The sequence below is a fragment of the Calonectris borealis genome, chromosome 3 (genome assembly GCF_964195595.1).
Source record: "Calonectris borealis chromosome 3, bCalBor7.hap1.2, whole genome shotgun sequence".
Taxonomy (NCBI): Eukaryota; Metazoa; Chordata; class Aves; order Procellariiformes; family Procellariidae; genus Calonectris; species Calonectris borealis.
Window position 1 is genome coordinate 77159392 of NC_134314.1, and position 14383 is coordinate 77173774.

At 36.6% G+C, this 14383-nt stretch overlaps 1 protein-coding gene across 1 annotated transcript in view; it reads right to left on the reverse strand.

Annotated features, from left to right (window-relative positions):
• Positions 1-14383, reverse strand: part of PRKN (parkin RBR E3 ubiquitin protein ligase) — an 808128-nt gene that overhangs the window by 426064 nt on the left and 367681 nt on the right. The window contains exon 5 of the mRNA XM_075146290.1: positions 1136-1219. Coding sequence (XP_075002391.1) covers positions 1136-1219 — 84 coding nt within the window. The remainder of the gene's footprint in view (positions 1-1135; positions 1220-14383) is intronic.

The following is a 14383-nucleotide window of genomic DNA, read 5'->3' on the forward strand; positions in this document are numbered from 1 at the left end:
CAGAGGCAAAGTGGTGCTTTCTTTTACACACCTAACAGAGCTCAGTACTGCTAAGAGAATAGGACATGAACGTCTAATACCTGCCACTTTCAAAAAACTGGTTGAGCCACTACTACGAGGAGCACACTGAGAAGCAGAAGTCCAAAAGCTGCGAGACCTCAGTTTCTGTTGGCTGTGCATAGAGCCGTAAATCCCATGCTGTTAAACAACTGTTTGGTGTCTAACATCAGATAAAATATTTCCTGACACCATCTGTGGCCAAGCAGGAGACACCCATGGACGCACCACTTCACAACTGTCTTGTTAGGGAAGACAAAGAGAAGACTGCACCGGAGCAGGTGAGCGCCTCTGAAAAAAGGCATTTACGTTGTCCCAATCTGCAAATCTTTGATGAATAGACTTATTTCATATGTACAAAGTTTTGTGTTTGTCTTTAAAAGCTATGTTCAGAAGGAACACCCCAAGTTAAGCTTTTTCCTGAGAAGGATGTACCTCTAAGACCTCTTTAGTATTAAATATGATTGAACAATATCTAACACATGAAAAGATATAAGTATACATAAATAATGTTTTGAAAAATCTTCATTAAGAATTTGAGATGTCTGTGCTGCTTCTTACTCAGGCTTTTCATTGATGTCATTTTGAGAAACACTTAAAGTAAACAACAATGATGAGCATGTGGGAGAACAGATTGTGAAGTAATCAGTGTGAAGAATCTGCTTCTATGGACAAATCCTGAAAATCTGATATGGAAGATCTGATATGCAAGATGGCATAGAAGTTTGAAGCTTTCAGGGCACTGATATATACACAATAATTTTAAAATAAGCATTGACATAAATCTTGAAGTATTACATTCTGCATTTAACTATGCATACTTGAATATCTAAGAGTTCTACTTCAGTGAAAGAGATGACATAAAATTATTTCCTCTTTCATTCCAAGCAGCAACTGACCAAGGTCCTCCTTTTTGCTAAACATCGGAGATATATTATCTGATGCTGAACAGCTCTTTTGAAGTGTTCCATACGTGTCAATTTACACTCATTCCTGCCATTCTAATATGGTTAAAATTGCTAGAAACAGTTATTCTTGTAAGTGCCACAGTACTTGGAGAAACATGACAAAATCTTACCGCTATGTTTCCATGGCACCTTTGCGACTGGCAAACACCTGTTATTCTGTTGGGAATCAGCACATCGTCCCAGCAAGATGGACCCTTCAAAAGAAAACCAAAGCATATAAAGGCCTTAATCTACTTAATAAGTAAACATGTAAAAGTTGGTTTTGTTGCCTCTCTTCCTACCCTCATTTCTTTTAGACTTTAGCTAGACAGTTTTATCATGTTTATGCTGAAAAAGTCCAATCAGATTATATGACAATAGTCATCAGTAAAGCTCAGTCACTGACAGGACATACAGCCCCTCCATCCTGAGGTCAGTGTTGTGAACAAGGAGTCAAATAGTAGGTACGTTTTCTCAGCTTAATACAGGGACTGACTTAATTACAATTAAAAAGCTACAAAGACTCATCTTCTGGTTCAACACTGTTTACACCTTGGCCTGCAGCTGACTAAGGGGAAAAAGGAAAAAACCACAACAGTTGGAAGTAGAATACACAGTTAGAAAGACTGGAGTGTAACACAAGGACCAAGTTAAGTAGATTTTCTCTATTTTGTGGTTTAAGTATTAAATGGCTTTAACTTTACCAAAATCTGTTTGTTTTCATGGGCTGCTAATGCGAATTTTGATGACGTTTGCTGTAAACATATTAGACTTCTTGTCACCAGATAAAGCCTTTACTTAACTCTAATACAACATAATGAAAATGTGAAGTAAGGATTGCTAGTAGATTCCTGGACATTTACATTAGCTGCAAGATTTGTCAGTCATTGTTAATAAAAAAAAACACAACATAAAAACCCAGAAAGAATATTAATAGAAAAACCTTAGCAAACTTTGCTATGACTTTTTGAATATAAACAGTTCATTTATGAGTGTACTACAAAACAGAGTAAATTTAAAGATTACAAATCAGCATTATTAATATTTCACAACTGCAAAATAATGTGGTTAACAGGATGATCTATCAAAGAAGAATATTTATATATATAGCATATACTGGAACATTTATAAAAATATTTCCCAGCACATAAAAAATTTAAGTGACCTTAACACAAGCCTTCTTTTCTAATATTAATCTCACACCAATTAATATTTAATTCATAGACAATAAAAACTAATCTGAGAAATAGATATGAAGCTTACAGATATCCATATACATAACAGAAATAAACAACTAAGAAGGTATCAATAATTAAAATATTTGCTACTTGGATTACTCAGTGTTTGGGATAGTGTCACTATTCAGGAATAACAGAAGAGAAATTATGGCAGTCAAGAGATTTAACTACATTAGTGAAATTAATGCCTATTTAAATTATAGTTGAATTACAAAGTAATCCAGTACCACATCTAGATCCATCTCCTTTTTACTTCTGTACGAGGCATTTCTTCAGCACAGTGCAGACATGGCTGAGATAGCTTTGGACTAACTTAGTAGTAGGAACTTAACTATAAAAGATTGATCTAGCCTATCTGAAAAGTTGGGGAAAACAGCTTAGTCTGTGCTCTGTTCTCTACTGTCTTAGCTGAGGTGCTGGCATTTGAGATAGGTAAAAAAAAGAGCTTGAACATGTGTAAGTTGTATTGCAGACAGACAGAGGCATGGCTATGGTAGATTTTACTATTTGGGAGAAAAACAGCTGCAGTATGGCATAGTTAGTATAAAGTAATAAAACTTTACTTGAGATTGTGAAAAAAAAGACCTTTGAATTCATTATTTAAAACATTTTTTTAAAAAACAAATCGAGTTTGCCATAAATTATTCCAGTGAATTTTGACCTCTTACGAAGCTTTAGCATTCTTGAGATTTTGCAGGAAGAACAGCAGAGCCTGCTTCAGGTGTTGCGTAAAGAACCACCTCCTTTTAATAGTTTTGTCACTTAGTAGTTGAAAGTTTCATTCAATGCTCCCTCATTTATTTATTTTTCCCCATGCCACCAAAGATTGTGCAGATCTCTAAGCATACCTCTCACAGTAGTTTACTTTCCACACAGAAAAGTAAACTATCTTGCCATTCCTTATCTAGATGCTGTTCCTTACCTTTGATCAACTTTTTACTCTCTTGGTAGCTCTTCCAATTCTACTCTATCTTTTTAGAGTATGAGAAACATCACACAGTGTACAAGACTTACCTATGTGCTGGACTAGTGAATGGGAAGATGGCGAATCTGAATTTGTCCTTTACTTCTTTCCTAAATAATTATTAAAACGCGATTTACTTTGCTGATGGCTACTAACCACTTAGGCAGCATTTTGGTGGAATTATCTATCACAGCTCCTAGATCTCATTCCTGAATGTGTTATCTCAAAATCCATCATGTATATATAAAATTTGGGTTTATTTTCCCAGTGCACACCACTAATATTAACATACATTGAATTCCATCTGTCACTTCACCAGCAGATGAAGTGTGCATCCTAAAGTCCACAGAGGGGCTTCTAGTAGGTACTTCCCAGGTTCCTCCATATTGAACACACCTGTTTGTTCCCAAGGATGAACCAGCTGTATCCCTCATCCTCTCCAAGTGTTTCTTTTATATGGCAATCATCTAGTGGACTTGTACATGTTTTGCTCCTGTTATACTTTAAAAGGACTCAGTAACAGTTTTTCTGCTGTTTGCAAGTTATAAACTTTTTTGCTTGCCTAATTGCATTTTTATATTTAAGATGCCAGAATTAGGCGTTAGTTTTGGTTTACTGGGTTTTTTTTTGTTTGTTTGTTTTAATTTAGCTCATTTCTCATTTTACTCATTTTTCTGAAAGATGCATCCTTGATTCTAATAACCTCCTTTTTTTTGACCCCCACAATTTAGTCATGCTAGCTTCCATTCCGTCCTCAAATTTCTGTGCACATAATCTTTTATTCCAACATAATTTCCATGTCTCCTCCAAAGATATAACTCTTTTTAGCTGCCCCTTCTAGCTTCTTCTCAACAAGCGCCTTGACTTTTCTGTAGCTTCTCTTTTTTAAAATTAAGCACAATATTTGTGTCTTTCTCAGATTTTGGGAAGTTCCTGAACGTAAATATATTACGCTCATTGTTAAAGAATAGGTCTTTGTTACTAACATTATAAACTCTGCATTACCTTCTCTTGCAGGTTCTTTGATCAACTTTTCCACAACACAACCTGACAGCATCTAAAAGCTTACTCTTGGGATCATGGTTTGACATGATATTTACCTAATTTATATGAAAGCTATTTAAATACCCCATTATCATTGTTTTTCCTACACTTTCAAGCTTTTCATTTTCCCCATCATGGTAGACTCGCTATCATCATCTGATCAAGTGGCTGTTAATGGGAGTCTTATGTTTTTTCCCTTTTGAGGCCTAGAATTTCACTCCATAAGGATAACTCACTGACTTGTTAAAGACAAGGAACGTTAACTTCTTAGTCTTATTTAACACCTAACCCTCTTCCTTCATATTCAAATTTGTTAGTATACATTTAGTAGAACATTTATTTTTCCAATTTAGAGGAATTCAGTAGGTTTGTTTATCTTTGGATAATCCTTACATAATTTACACTCAGGAAAAGGATATTAGAAACAGAGGGTGAGAAATAAGAAGTGTGCTTTATAAAAATTTGGGGGTGGGGAGGAGCACTCAAAAAACCCTAAAACCCCAAACACACCCAACAAAACCCACCCAAGCCCCAAGCACAACCACTTCTTCCTGATCCTGATAATAATATTAACAGTAAATCTTCCTGTTACTTCACCCCTGCATGATTACTATGAGACTCTCAAAGCTAATGATGCTATGCTAGTATACACATAAAAACAGTCACAAGATTGCTAATTAACAATAAGATAATTAAAACAGTCTCATAGAAGCAGTTCCACAGTTATATGTTATCAACTCTGGTACTAATTATCTTGATTTCATAAGAAGAAACTATTTCAAACTAAACTTTTTAGAGGAATTAATCCTTTAACTTTACTGAAGTTATTTCAGGAGAAAACTTCAAAAGTATTCAGTAGTTTGCAGGTCTAGGTCCATAATCACAAAAATGTAAGACGGCATAGTAATGTGTAGGACCATTATTTATAAGGTTGAGTGAGATTCTAGAAAAGTGCGTATTTAAAATGGATTTGAAACAGTGTCACTATATTGATTATGCCACAGTCTTACAGTAGTTGAGAAATGAGCAACTAATTTGCAAAATATAATCAGGAAAGGATCCTTAAAAGAAACCAGAACAGAAAGGAATTGATGCTAGTTAGAATTCAGGTACTACAACTAGCACTGGATCAGGTCCAAATATGTTTAATATGGCAGTATCTTTTTATTTATTAATAGTAACAACAACTGTATGAATTTTGTGGTCTCTTTTTAAAGTCTTATCTACAAGGGAGAGCTAATGTGCTATATGGCATGGTGTGAACTTACAGTGCTCTCACTCTCTGCAACAATTTCCTCACTACATTTCTCATGCACACGAGTACTTTTTGCATGAAGCAGCTCTCTGTTTGAAATAAGAATGTCATCTTCCACTTAAGGCATGCTAAAAGCATATACACAGCGAACTAGTAGCACAGTCCCACACTATCAGCGACTACTTAGCTGTTCGCTCACATTGTGGCTAACAACTGTATTTTTTCCTTCACAAAAACCCCACCCTATCAAACACTTCTTTACATTAAAACCCATAAGAAAGTCAGACGCATTTAACTCTTTTGATAACATTAACCAGACCCAGCTTTAAGTCAACAGCATTTTCTCTTTGTTCTAGCAAGAGTTAGATCCAGCAGGAAAAGTCGAAGATAGACTGGCAGAATATATTGGGTTTGTGCCTGTCTGGCAGTGAGGTGGGGGGGAGGTAACAAAAACTAAAACCCAACCAACCAAAAAACCCTACAAAATTCTATGCCTCACTTTCCAAATTCATAAGAGGGGGGAAATCTCCTTTCCCACATCTGTGCTTGGTATTCTTCAGGGTCATATTTTATTATTAATGATAACATAACACACTTCTAAAAGATTTAGTGTGCTTGAGAATTTTTGTTTTCCACCTTCAAAAAAAAAAGCAAAAAAGACATTTGTCCTTGAAAAACACTCCGTATTCAAAGTGTTAATGTTTCTTTAGCAACAGCACTACTAAATGTCATTGCTATAATTGCCTCAAAATAAAATTAGGAAATCTGGCGAGATAAACACTTTGAAATGCAATTTTTGTATCATTCTTTCTTGATGTCTAAGAAAAGCCTGTCAAACTGCAGGCCAGCCAATCACTTGTGGTGCTGTAACACAGCACACTGTAGTGTTTGTAATTATTAGTTTGCAGTAATCAAGAACACACTGTGAGAAGAACAAAGCCTTCTGATTGCGAGATTAAAGCAACTGCCCCTCTTGTACACAGCCAAATGGCTCACAAAGCTATGCATTAAAATGGATGTATTGGAGAAGACTTTTCCAGTGTATAAAAATGGGAAAATGACAGAATAAAGCAATAAATAGAAAGAACACCAGTATACCACTGAATAGAAAAAGTAATGTCAAATGTAGTTGAGTATTTCCCAAATAACCAGGTATGGAAATTTTTATGCTTTGGGTATATGGCACTTGTTCCTTCCCTTTTTGAAGGAGAAGACAGGAAATAACTTGGCAAATGGCATATTAAATTTGAACGGAAGCTCCTATGTAGCATATGAAGAACAGAGAGGTGTTTTTTTTTCAGTGTATGAGGGAAGTACCGAAAACCTGTGTACATTCCACTAGTATGTTGTACTGGTGCCCAGTACTCTCTACTCTCAGTGTACGTTCCATCCAGTAGCCAAGATCTGATTTTGTATTGAAGAACCACAACTGAATTTTGGTCAACGACCACTTAAAAAAGCCTGAGAACAGAAATAATATCTAGAGATCTCAGATGACAAATTATTCAAAATGCAGTTGCTGACAGAACTGTTGACCTGTGAAGTCAGGAAAAGGTCGGAAGCAGAGGTCAGCAATAGAAACCAGTGATTCAAAGACTTTGAATCATTTAAAAGGCTGGAAACTACCCATGTAATTCAATGCTTTGTATTTTCCCTGCTTTATATTCTCCCCCAGTGAACAATATGCAGCAGAATATGATTAAAACACATCTTTGTATCTGTTAATATCTACATGAGAGACATAAATCATTAAAATGTTGAACAAATGACCTAACCAAGGGACAAGTATTAATGCAGAAGGATTTTTAAAATAATGTAAGAAATAATTTCAGGTACTTGAGAGGGTTTAAAAATCAGCATACAAGCTACTGAAAAAGTGCTAAATCTAATGCAAACCATGTGAGCACTCAAGAATCCTCTGCAAAATGATGGCTATTGACCTGTCTACATGACAGTATTTGAAGAGCTAACCATTGTATCGTGACCCCTCAGCATGATTTTAGTATCTTGAGGCAATAAGACAAGAAAGCTCCCCAAAATGGTAGGATTGCTTAATAAAAATTTATTTCCTTGTTGCCACTCTGTAACAGGGGTATCCACACCAAGCTACGACTATTCGCTGCTTCCAGTGCCAGTACACATGAACAACTCTGTCCCCCAGACATAGTAGGAACTAAGATGTATTCTGACAGTAAACATACATACGCAAACACAGCTTAACACAGACAATGAATATTACATGAACAACAAAAGATCCCACCTACTGTCACAAAACATCTTAGAGATGACACAATCTTTTTGCTGCTGTTTTCTTCTACTCCTCTCAAAGCAAGTTTGAGCTCGCTTGCAATACAAGCGCTTCAGCCTAGAAAAATTATTTTATAAGACAACACACATCTTCCTACAACAGCATAGACATTTTTACGAAATAATCAGAGCTGCTTCAGCACCACCTGACTAAAGCTTGCCTGCTTCTCTAAAATCTAGCACCTTCCAAGACTTTGATTCTTATTATGCTACCTCTATACCATTTCAGAGCAAGTGACTTGCAAGAAAAATATAGATAGTCAGATCCTGGAGGTTCATGAATGTCTCAGAACTGATGGGTAAGGCTGGAGAAGGGTCAGCAGGTGATAAATCCCCAAGGAACTGGACAAAGTTTAGCGTCCGTGAAAAGGAAGAAAGAACAAAGCTTTTTCTTGGATAGACAAACTGGTATTGATTAAGCCTGATGTTAGTATTGGTAAATCAGTGCATTCATACCTTTTCTCAGCATCCCTAACCCAGAACATGATTTGCTTCTCACATTCCACACTTGTCATTAGAGCAGCATTGCTGTATGCTAGATTATTTCTTCTGAGCATAGTATGGATATAACACATTCAAATAAAAGCTTTCATCTTATTTTATTAGTGCAGTAATGGAGCTGAAATATTAAGATTTTTAGATACACTGATCCACTTTTTGTAAATTCTTAACAGGCTTAATTTAGGAGAGCAATCTGATCATCTTCTGAAGCACTTACTAAGAAAAATCTGTTACATGAGTGATACTTAATTAGATTCAGCAGAAAAGATTCGTATGGCATGTTTCTAATAGCAAAGAGATTGGAGATCTCATTTCAATTCAGAAGAAATAAATCTATCTGAATCATAACATTCATGTAAAGCTCTATATTTATTTCAGCATTCTTTATCTTGACAATTATGATTACAACTAGACTATGTTTATTAAATAAGACACTTGCTAGATTTCTACTGAATGCTCAGATATCATATAGAGACATTAATATTTTATTCCTAAGTAAACCTCTATGAACAGCAGTATCCAGTTCAGCACAAAATGCATTTCTCCAAATTCCCAAAGCACAGCCTAACGGCATCCACCACCAGAGAGAGAAGATAAAAATAAAGTTTATAAAAGAGATTACTACTGATTTAGCCAGGAAGTGCTTGCTAGCCTTTTACAGATGTTCTATTTACAATACTTGAAAATGTATTACATTAGATAATCTACTGGAGGCAAAAACTGCCAGATTGGCAACCTTTTAACCAAAATTCTCTGTTTAGCCACAAAGCTTATCACAAAGGCAGAGGTAATTAAAGCTTACCCACAGTTTACACAGACCTGCAAAGGCCACTTCTAGCAGTGAGAGAGTAATTTTTTTTCCAAAATTTTTTTTTTTTTTTTTGACATTTCTGCCAAGACTGATACCAACTGACTAGGATACATGGATAGGTGATAGGATGGATGGTTATAAGAGGCAACCATAATTTATTTAATAACACAGTGGAGTTGTTCCCTCCTACACCCCACATTTTAGTAAATACTACTGTGAATGACATGATATGCATGTCATACCAGAGTAGCAGTGAGAGTGTCTCCTACTGCACACTTCACACAGTATACAGACTACTAACTTGGTCTTGGGGCTAGTTTTAAAGGGATTTGTGGAATAAGAATGGGAGGACTGAAGTTAACTGCTTAGTCTACAAAGCACATTAAAGAATCCATCAGAAGAAATCTTTTGGTTATTATTGACTTTGGTCATTAAAGCAATCAATAAAGCACATGGATAGCTATATTCATATGAGAAATAATACCAAAGTAGAATTAATCCCATATTTTAAGTCTCTGCGTGATTGAACCTACTAGTTTGATTTACAGTGGTATCTTAGAGATGAAATTTTCCTTTCAGAATGCCCAGCCTAATCAGTAAATTGACAGTTTTATGTCAATAGTTATAACTCTTCCAAAACGAAGTAGCTGACAACTTGCTGAACTGCTCACAGTTGTGCATTAGGAAGACTTCCTGCACGCTAGTTATTTCAAATCGAAGATCAGAGAACCACATCTCTAACTGAAAATGCAGGTAAGTATAGTAAAAATAATTTCCATCGTGTTATTTTATTGATCATTGCTTTTTCTTTCTTATCACAAATATCTTAAAAAAAAACAAAACCTGTTAATAAGATGTTTTTAATAAGTTCTGGTCTTTCATATTGTATTATCAGACATGGATTTTCAAGAGTAATCCCACTGATCTCAACTAAATAATGAAGGCTCATACAAAGACATCCAAGATAAAGGTCTCCAGAGTCACTTCTTCATCAATAATATTTTACAATGTGCACTGTGTTGCCAGTGCAAACAATTTTTATATAATATAAGCAAAAAACTGATTCATAATGGTGGGCCCTCCCCATCAAAAAGGGGCAAAAACAGAATAAAAAGAATTCAAATACAAAGATTGCAGCTGGGAAATTGAACTGAAAAAATCCTGCTTGACAGGAATGTAGTTGAACATTAGTCTTGACAGAAAGAGATATATAAGTATGAAAAAAGAAATGGATGTAGAGTCTCCTAAAACAAACAACCAAACAATCTGTCAGACTAGTGATTTCTAGTCTATAAATGCAAAATATATTACTCTTTGTCTGGAAGGCATTAAATGCTTTTTCAAGATTGAAAGAAGAAAACAGAACTGGAGAAAATAGGTCATCCTCTAAACATGCCATGTATCTACTGTGTGCATTGAAATTATACCATTCAAAAAAATGATCCACAGTTACAAGTGTTAACACCAGCAAATCCCATTGAGGTCAGTATATCAAGGAGCAGAATGAAAAAAAAAAAAAGGACCCTCTGAAGGACCTTCTGGCTTCAGTTGCTGTTCCTGCTGTGGCGACTTTTCAGGGGTCTTCCTGAAGGGAAGCAGGCAGATCACCGAGAGCCCAGGGAGCTCACGGACAGGAGAAATCAAAACCTCAAAGACGCATCCCTCCTCTGGGCTGAGCCGAGCACACCCCAACAGGGGCAAGAACGCTCACGGTTGTTTGAGCTACAACTCTCTACATTAAAAATATTCATCCATGTTTTAAGAGCTTTTGGCTGAAATCAGAAAGTGCAAAGACTGTTTTCAAAGTGTACCCAAAATACTGCTTCTGTTCCTAGCCCTTCCACCCCCAAGTTACAGTTACAAGCTGTAAACTGAGTAAACGTGAATTAAAACTTAATTTGTACCTCAGATTTTTCTAAAGTGGCAGCTGCCCGCAGCGCATGGATTCTATCCCACAGGACTTTCCAGGCTGTGGGGAGGCAGCCCCAGGGAAGCCCTCCTTCTGCTGGCACTGCCAGGGCCCGGGCCACAGACAGCAGCCTCTTCCCAGGCCCCACTGCAGCTCCCTGCGGGGTGAAAGGGGGCTGCTGTGGGGGGGCGCCCAGGCCTGCTGAGGCCTGTCCTGTGCCCTCAGGGCCCTGGCAGACTTGGCACAAGTCAAAAAAAAAAAGTAGTTATTCACATAAGGATAAACTATTCCTAACCACACAAGGAGTCGACCCTTTCAAGTCGGAGAGCTCCGGGGAGATGTCAGCCATTCGGAGGTGAAGCACCTTTAGGATCTGGTAGCAAATCCTCACATCTTTCGCCTCTCCATAACCGGGTGGTAGGGTTAAAATTCGTTAAACATATTTGAAATTCAGTACGAAATGTGCTGGTGATTCTATAACTCACAATAAACAGGGATTACACTGAACTTTTCCTTTCTTAAGGAGAATCTTTCAGAACAGAGTAAGTAGAAGATATATTTTCTGTGTGAAGGTTTTTTTTTTTCCAGTTACAACTATAATTTCATGTTGAACATGAAACAATTTAATCTAAAAGTTTTGTCCTACAGAAACATTTAAGCAACTTCATATATTTTAGGCAGAGAAGATCTGGCCAGCTCTGCAATTCAAATGAATCATAACCTATGTCTCCATAGGAAATACACAAACTAAATGAAGTAGTACACAAAAATACAAAATCTAAAATAAGCCAAGGACAACAATCAGCATTTTGCTAATAAGGCTCATTAGACATCTCGCAATTCAAATTAACTTGGGTTGTAGTTAAACAAAGGTAATAAACCAAAGATGTAAAATAGAAAAAAAAACAAACCTTATGAATATTCCACAGTAATAATTTAATTCAGGTGTGATAATTGCATGTCACATCATTCAACTTTGGTTATTTTTCCTTGACAAGGATTTTAAAAGATCTTTTGACTAGGAGATGAAGCTAGAGCATTCTTGTTATAGACAATACCTGGGGAAGCCATCAGCTCATCGATTCATAAGTCACCAGTAGACAACATATCCAGAGACAATAGTCAGATCAACTGCTCAGGTGTGGTAGATCCATATGGATACTACCCTCAGCCATGTGTTCCTGCCATTCCCTTCCCCTCTCTGTGCTATCATCAACTGTGCCCTTATTTCCACTGCTTTTACTTTGTCCGAAGGGTCTTCCTCCCATTCCTGTGGAAAAACCCATGCTCTGAGGATGCTAAATACATTCATGAAGAAAAAAAAACAACAAACAAAAAGAAAAAAGTGAAAAAAATAGCAAAAATGCTGATGTGTTCTAAGAATAAATTTCTTAACTAATCAACATAAAGGTCTAAAGCAGAACAGCCTCTAGCAAGACTAACTTCATAAGGTGTCCAAGCAATTTTTTCAGTTACTGCAGTTATATAAAACTGTAAAATCAAGATTACCACAGTACCTGTACAAAACAGACTGCTATATAGTCAATTTTTTATTTTACATGTAATCAGAAACCCTGAAAGACAAAACCATACCAATTTCAGCAACAATATTTCTATGTTCCAAAGGAAAGGTAATAGGATATCAAAGGCTAGCCAAGACAGCAATGTTATTTCCTCCCCCCGCTCCCAAGTGCCACAATTGTTGTAAAGTTTACATACCCACCAAAGCATTCATAAGTGAATGCATCTTTATTTTAAGTATTCAGAAATACAGGAAACCCTGCATCAGGTGGATTATTCAGATTTATGACATTCATTTAAGGTTATGTTGCAAGCATGGTGGTTTTTTGTTGTTGCTTTTAGGTTTTTGTTTGCTTTTTTTTTTTACCCAAACATGATTCTTCTCATACACATAAAAGAAATGAAAAGATGATTCTTTAAGCATTTTACACAAGCACGTAGCTAGAGTTAAAGAATTAAGTCTGTGCCAGGCAGGTCAGTGAAAGCTTTATGAGAGATCCCATCCATCACACAGAACCCCCAGCTGGCAGGTAGACAATGAGTGTGCAAACACCAGTGAGAGCAGCTTGTGTGACAGCCCAGGAAGAAATTAAGAAAAAGCAGGAAAAGGAACCAAAAAACTAAAAAGTAAAAATAAGCAGGAAATAAAGACAAGCAGGCATTCATCCCTGTGAAATAAAACTGCTGCTCCGGTGTTTCATGATAGATAGTACAGGACCTTTTCTCACAGCAGAAAATCCCTCAGCTAAAAACCTGTTTTGGATTAGGGTACCTGAATTTTATCTGAATCTGATCTTGCTATGCTAAATCCCTTGATGTATACAAGCATTAATTAAAAAACTGTCTGTAGATATCTCCAGTAAATTAAGAGGTCTGACCACTAGAAATCTGACATAAAAGCAAAGATCAGGATCCTGCCTTTGCCATCAAGGTACTGCATATACAGGGAGGAGTTAAACTTCATCCAAAACAGCCACTAAATAACACTATTTAATAACACAGAGATATAGTCCTATAATGTAGTATCATATTCCCAGACTACTACTTCTCCTAAAGCAGTGCTTTAAAGACTGCAGCTCTGCCTTTTTTTCATATCTCTCTCTCCCCTTCTGTTTGCATGAAACTTGAATTATTTTGAATTATTCTTGAATTATTTTCTGCATACTGGCACAACTGGAAAGTGTCTCAAGTCAATCTTTATGGTTTTCACCTAAATCACAGAAAAGGTGAACCACCTCAGGCTAAAGGGGCATTTGAACCCAACTTGCCCGTTTTCTGACAGAAGCTTTTGACGAGGCCCCTGCATAAACGTATGGTATGCCCCTACCACCTGAATTTTGTAACAACCCAGTCTTGTTTGTGCATAGAAGGTGATCTCAGTGAATGTCTTAGTGGATCAGGTTTTGAAGATTAAGTTGGAGAAATGCCTCATTTCTTTATACCTGCTCTGAATCGTTCATTTAATTCTACGAGCTGATTTGCTTAAATAAGAGGAATTTTAGGCATAAGCATTGAATTTTCCTGTGCTCCAGTTTTCTGAAAAGACGGATGCCTGCAAGTTTTAAAAGGCAACTGAGCAAGACACCACTTGGATAACCCCATGCTGCACCCACCCTGTTTCAGGATCATCAGTGCTTTCCTAGATTTAGCTTTTGATTTCCTTCCATACAGTAGAGTGAGATACTCTGGTATAAAATGAGTAACTCTCTAGTCACAGATGGTACATCTGATGTCACCTCGCAAGCATTAGAATGTATAGACATAGCAGCCACCTTTTAAAGTAACCTATCAAGATCTTTCGAAATGCATGTCAGGATAGATCATGTAGA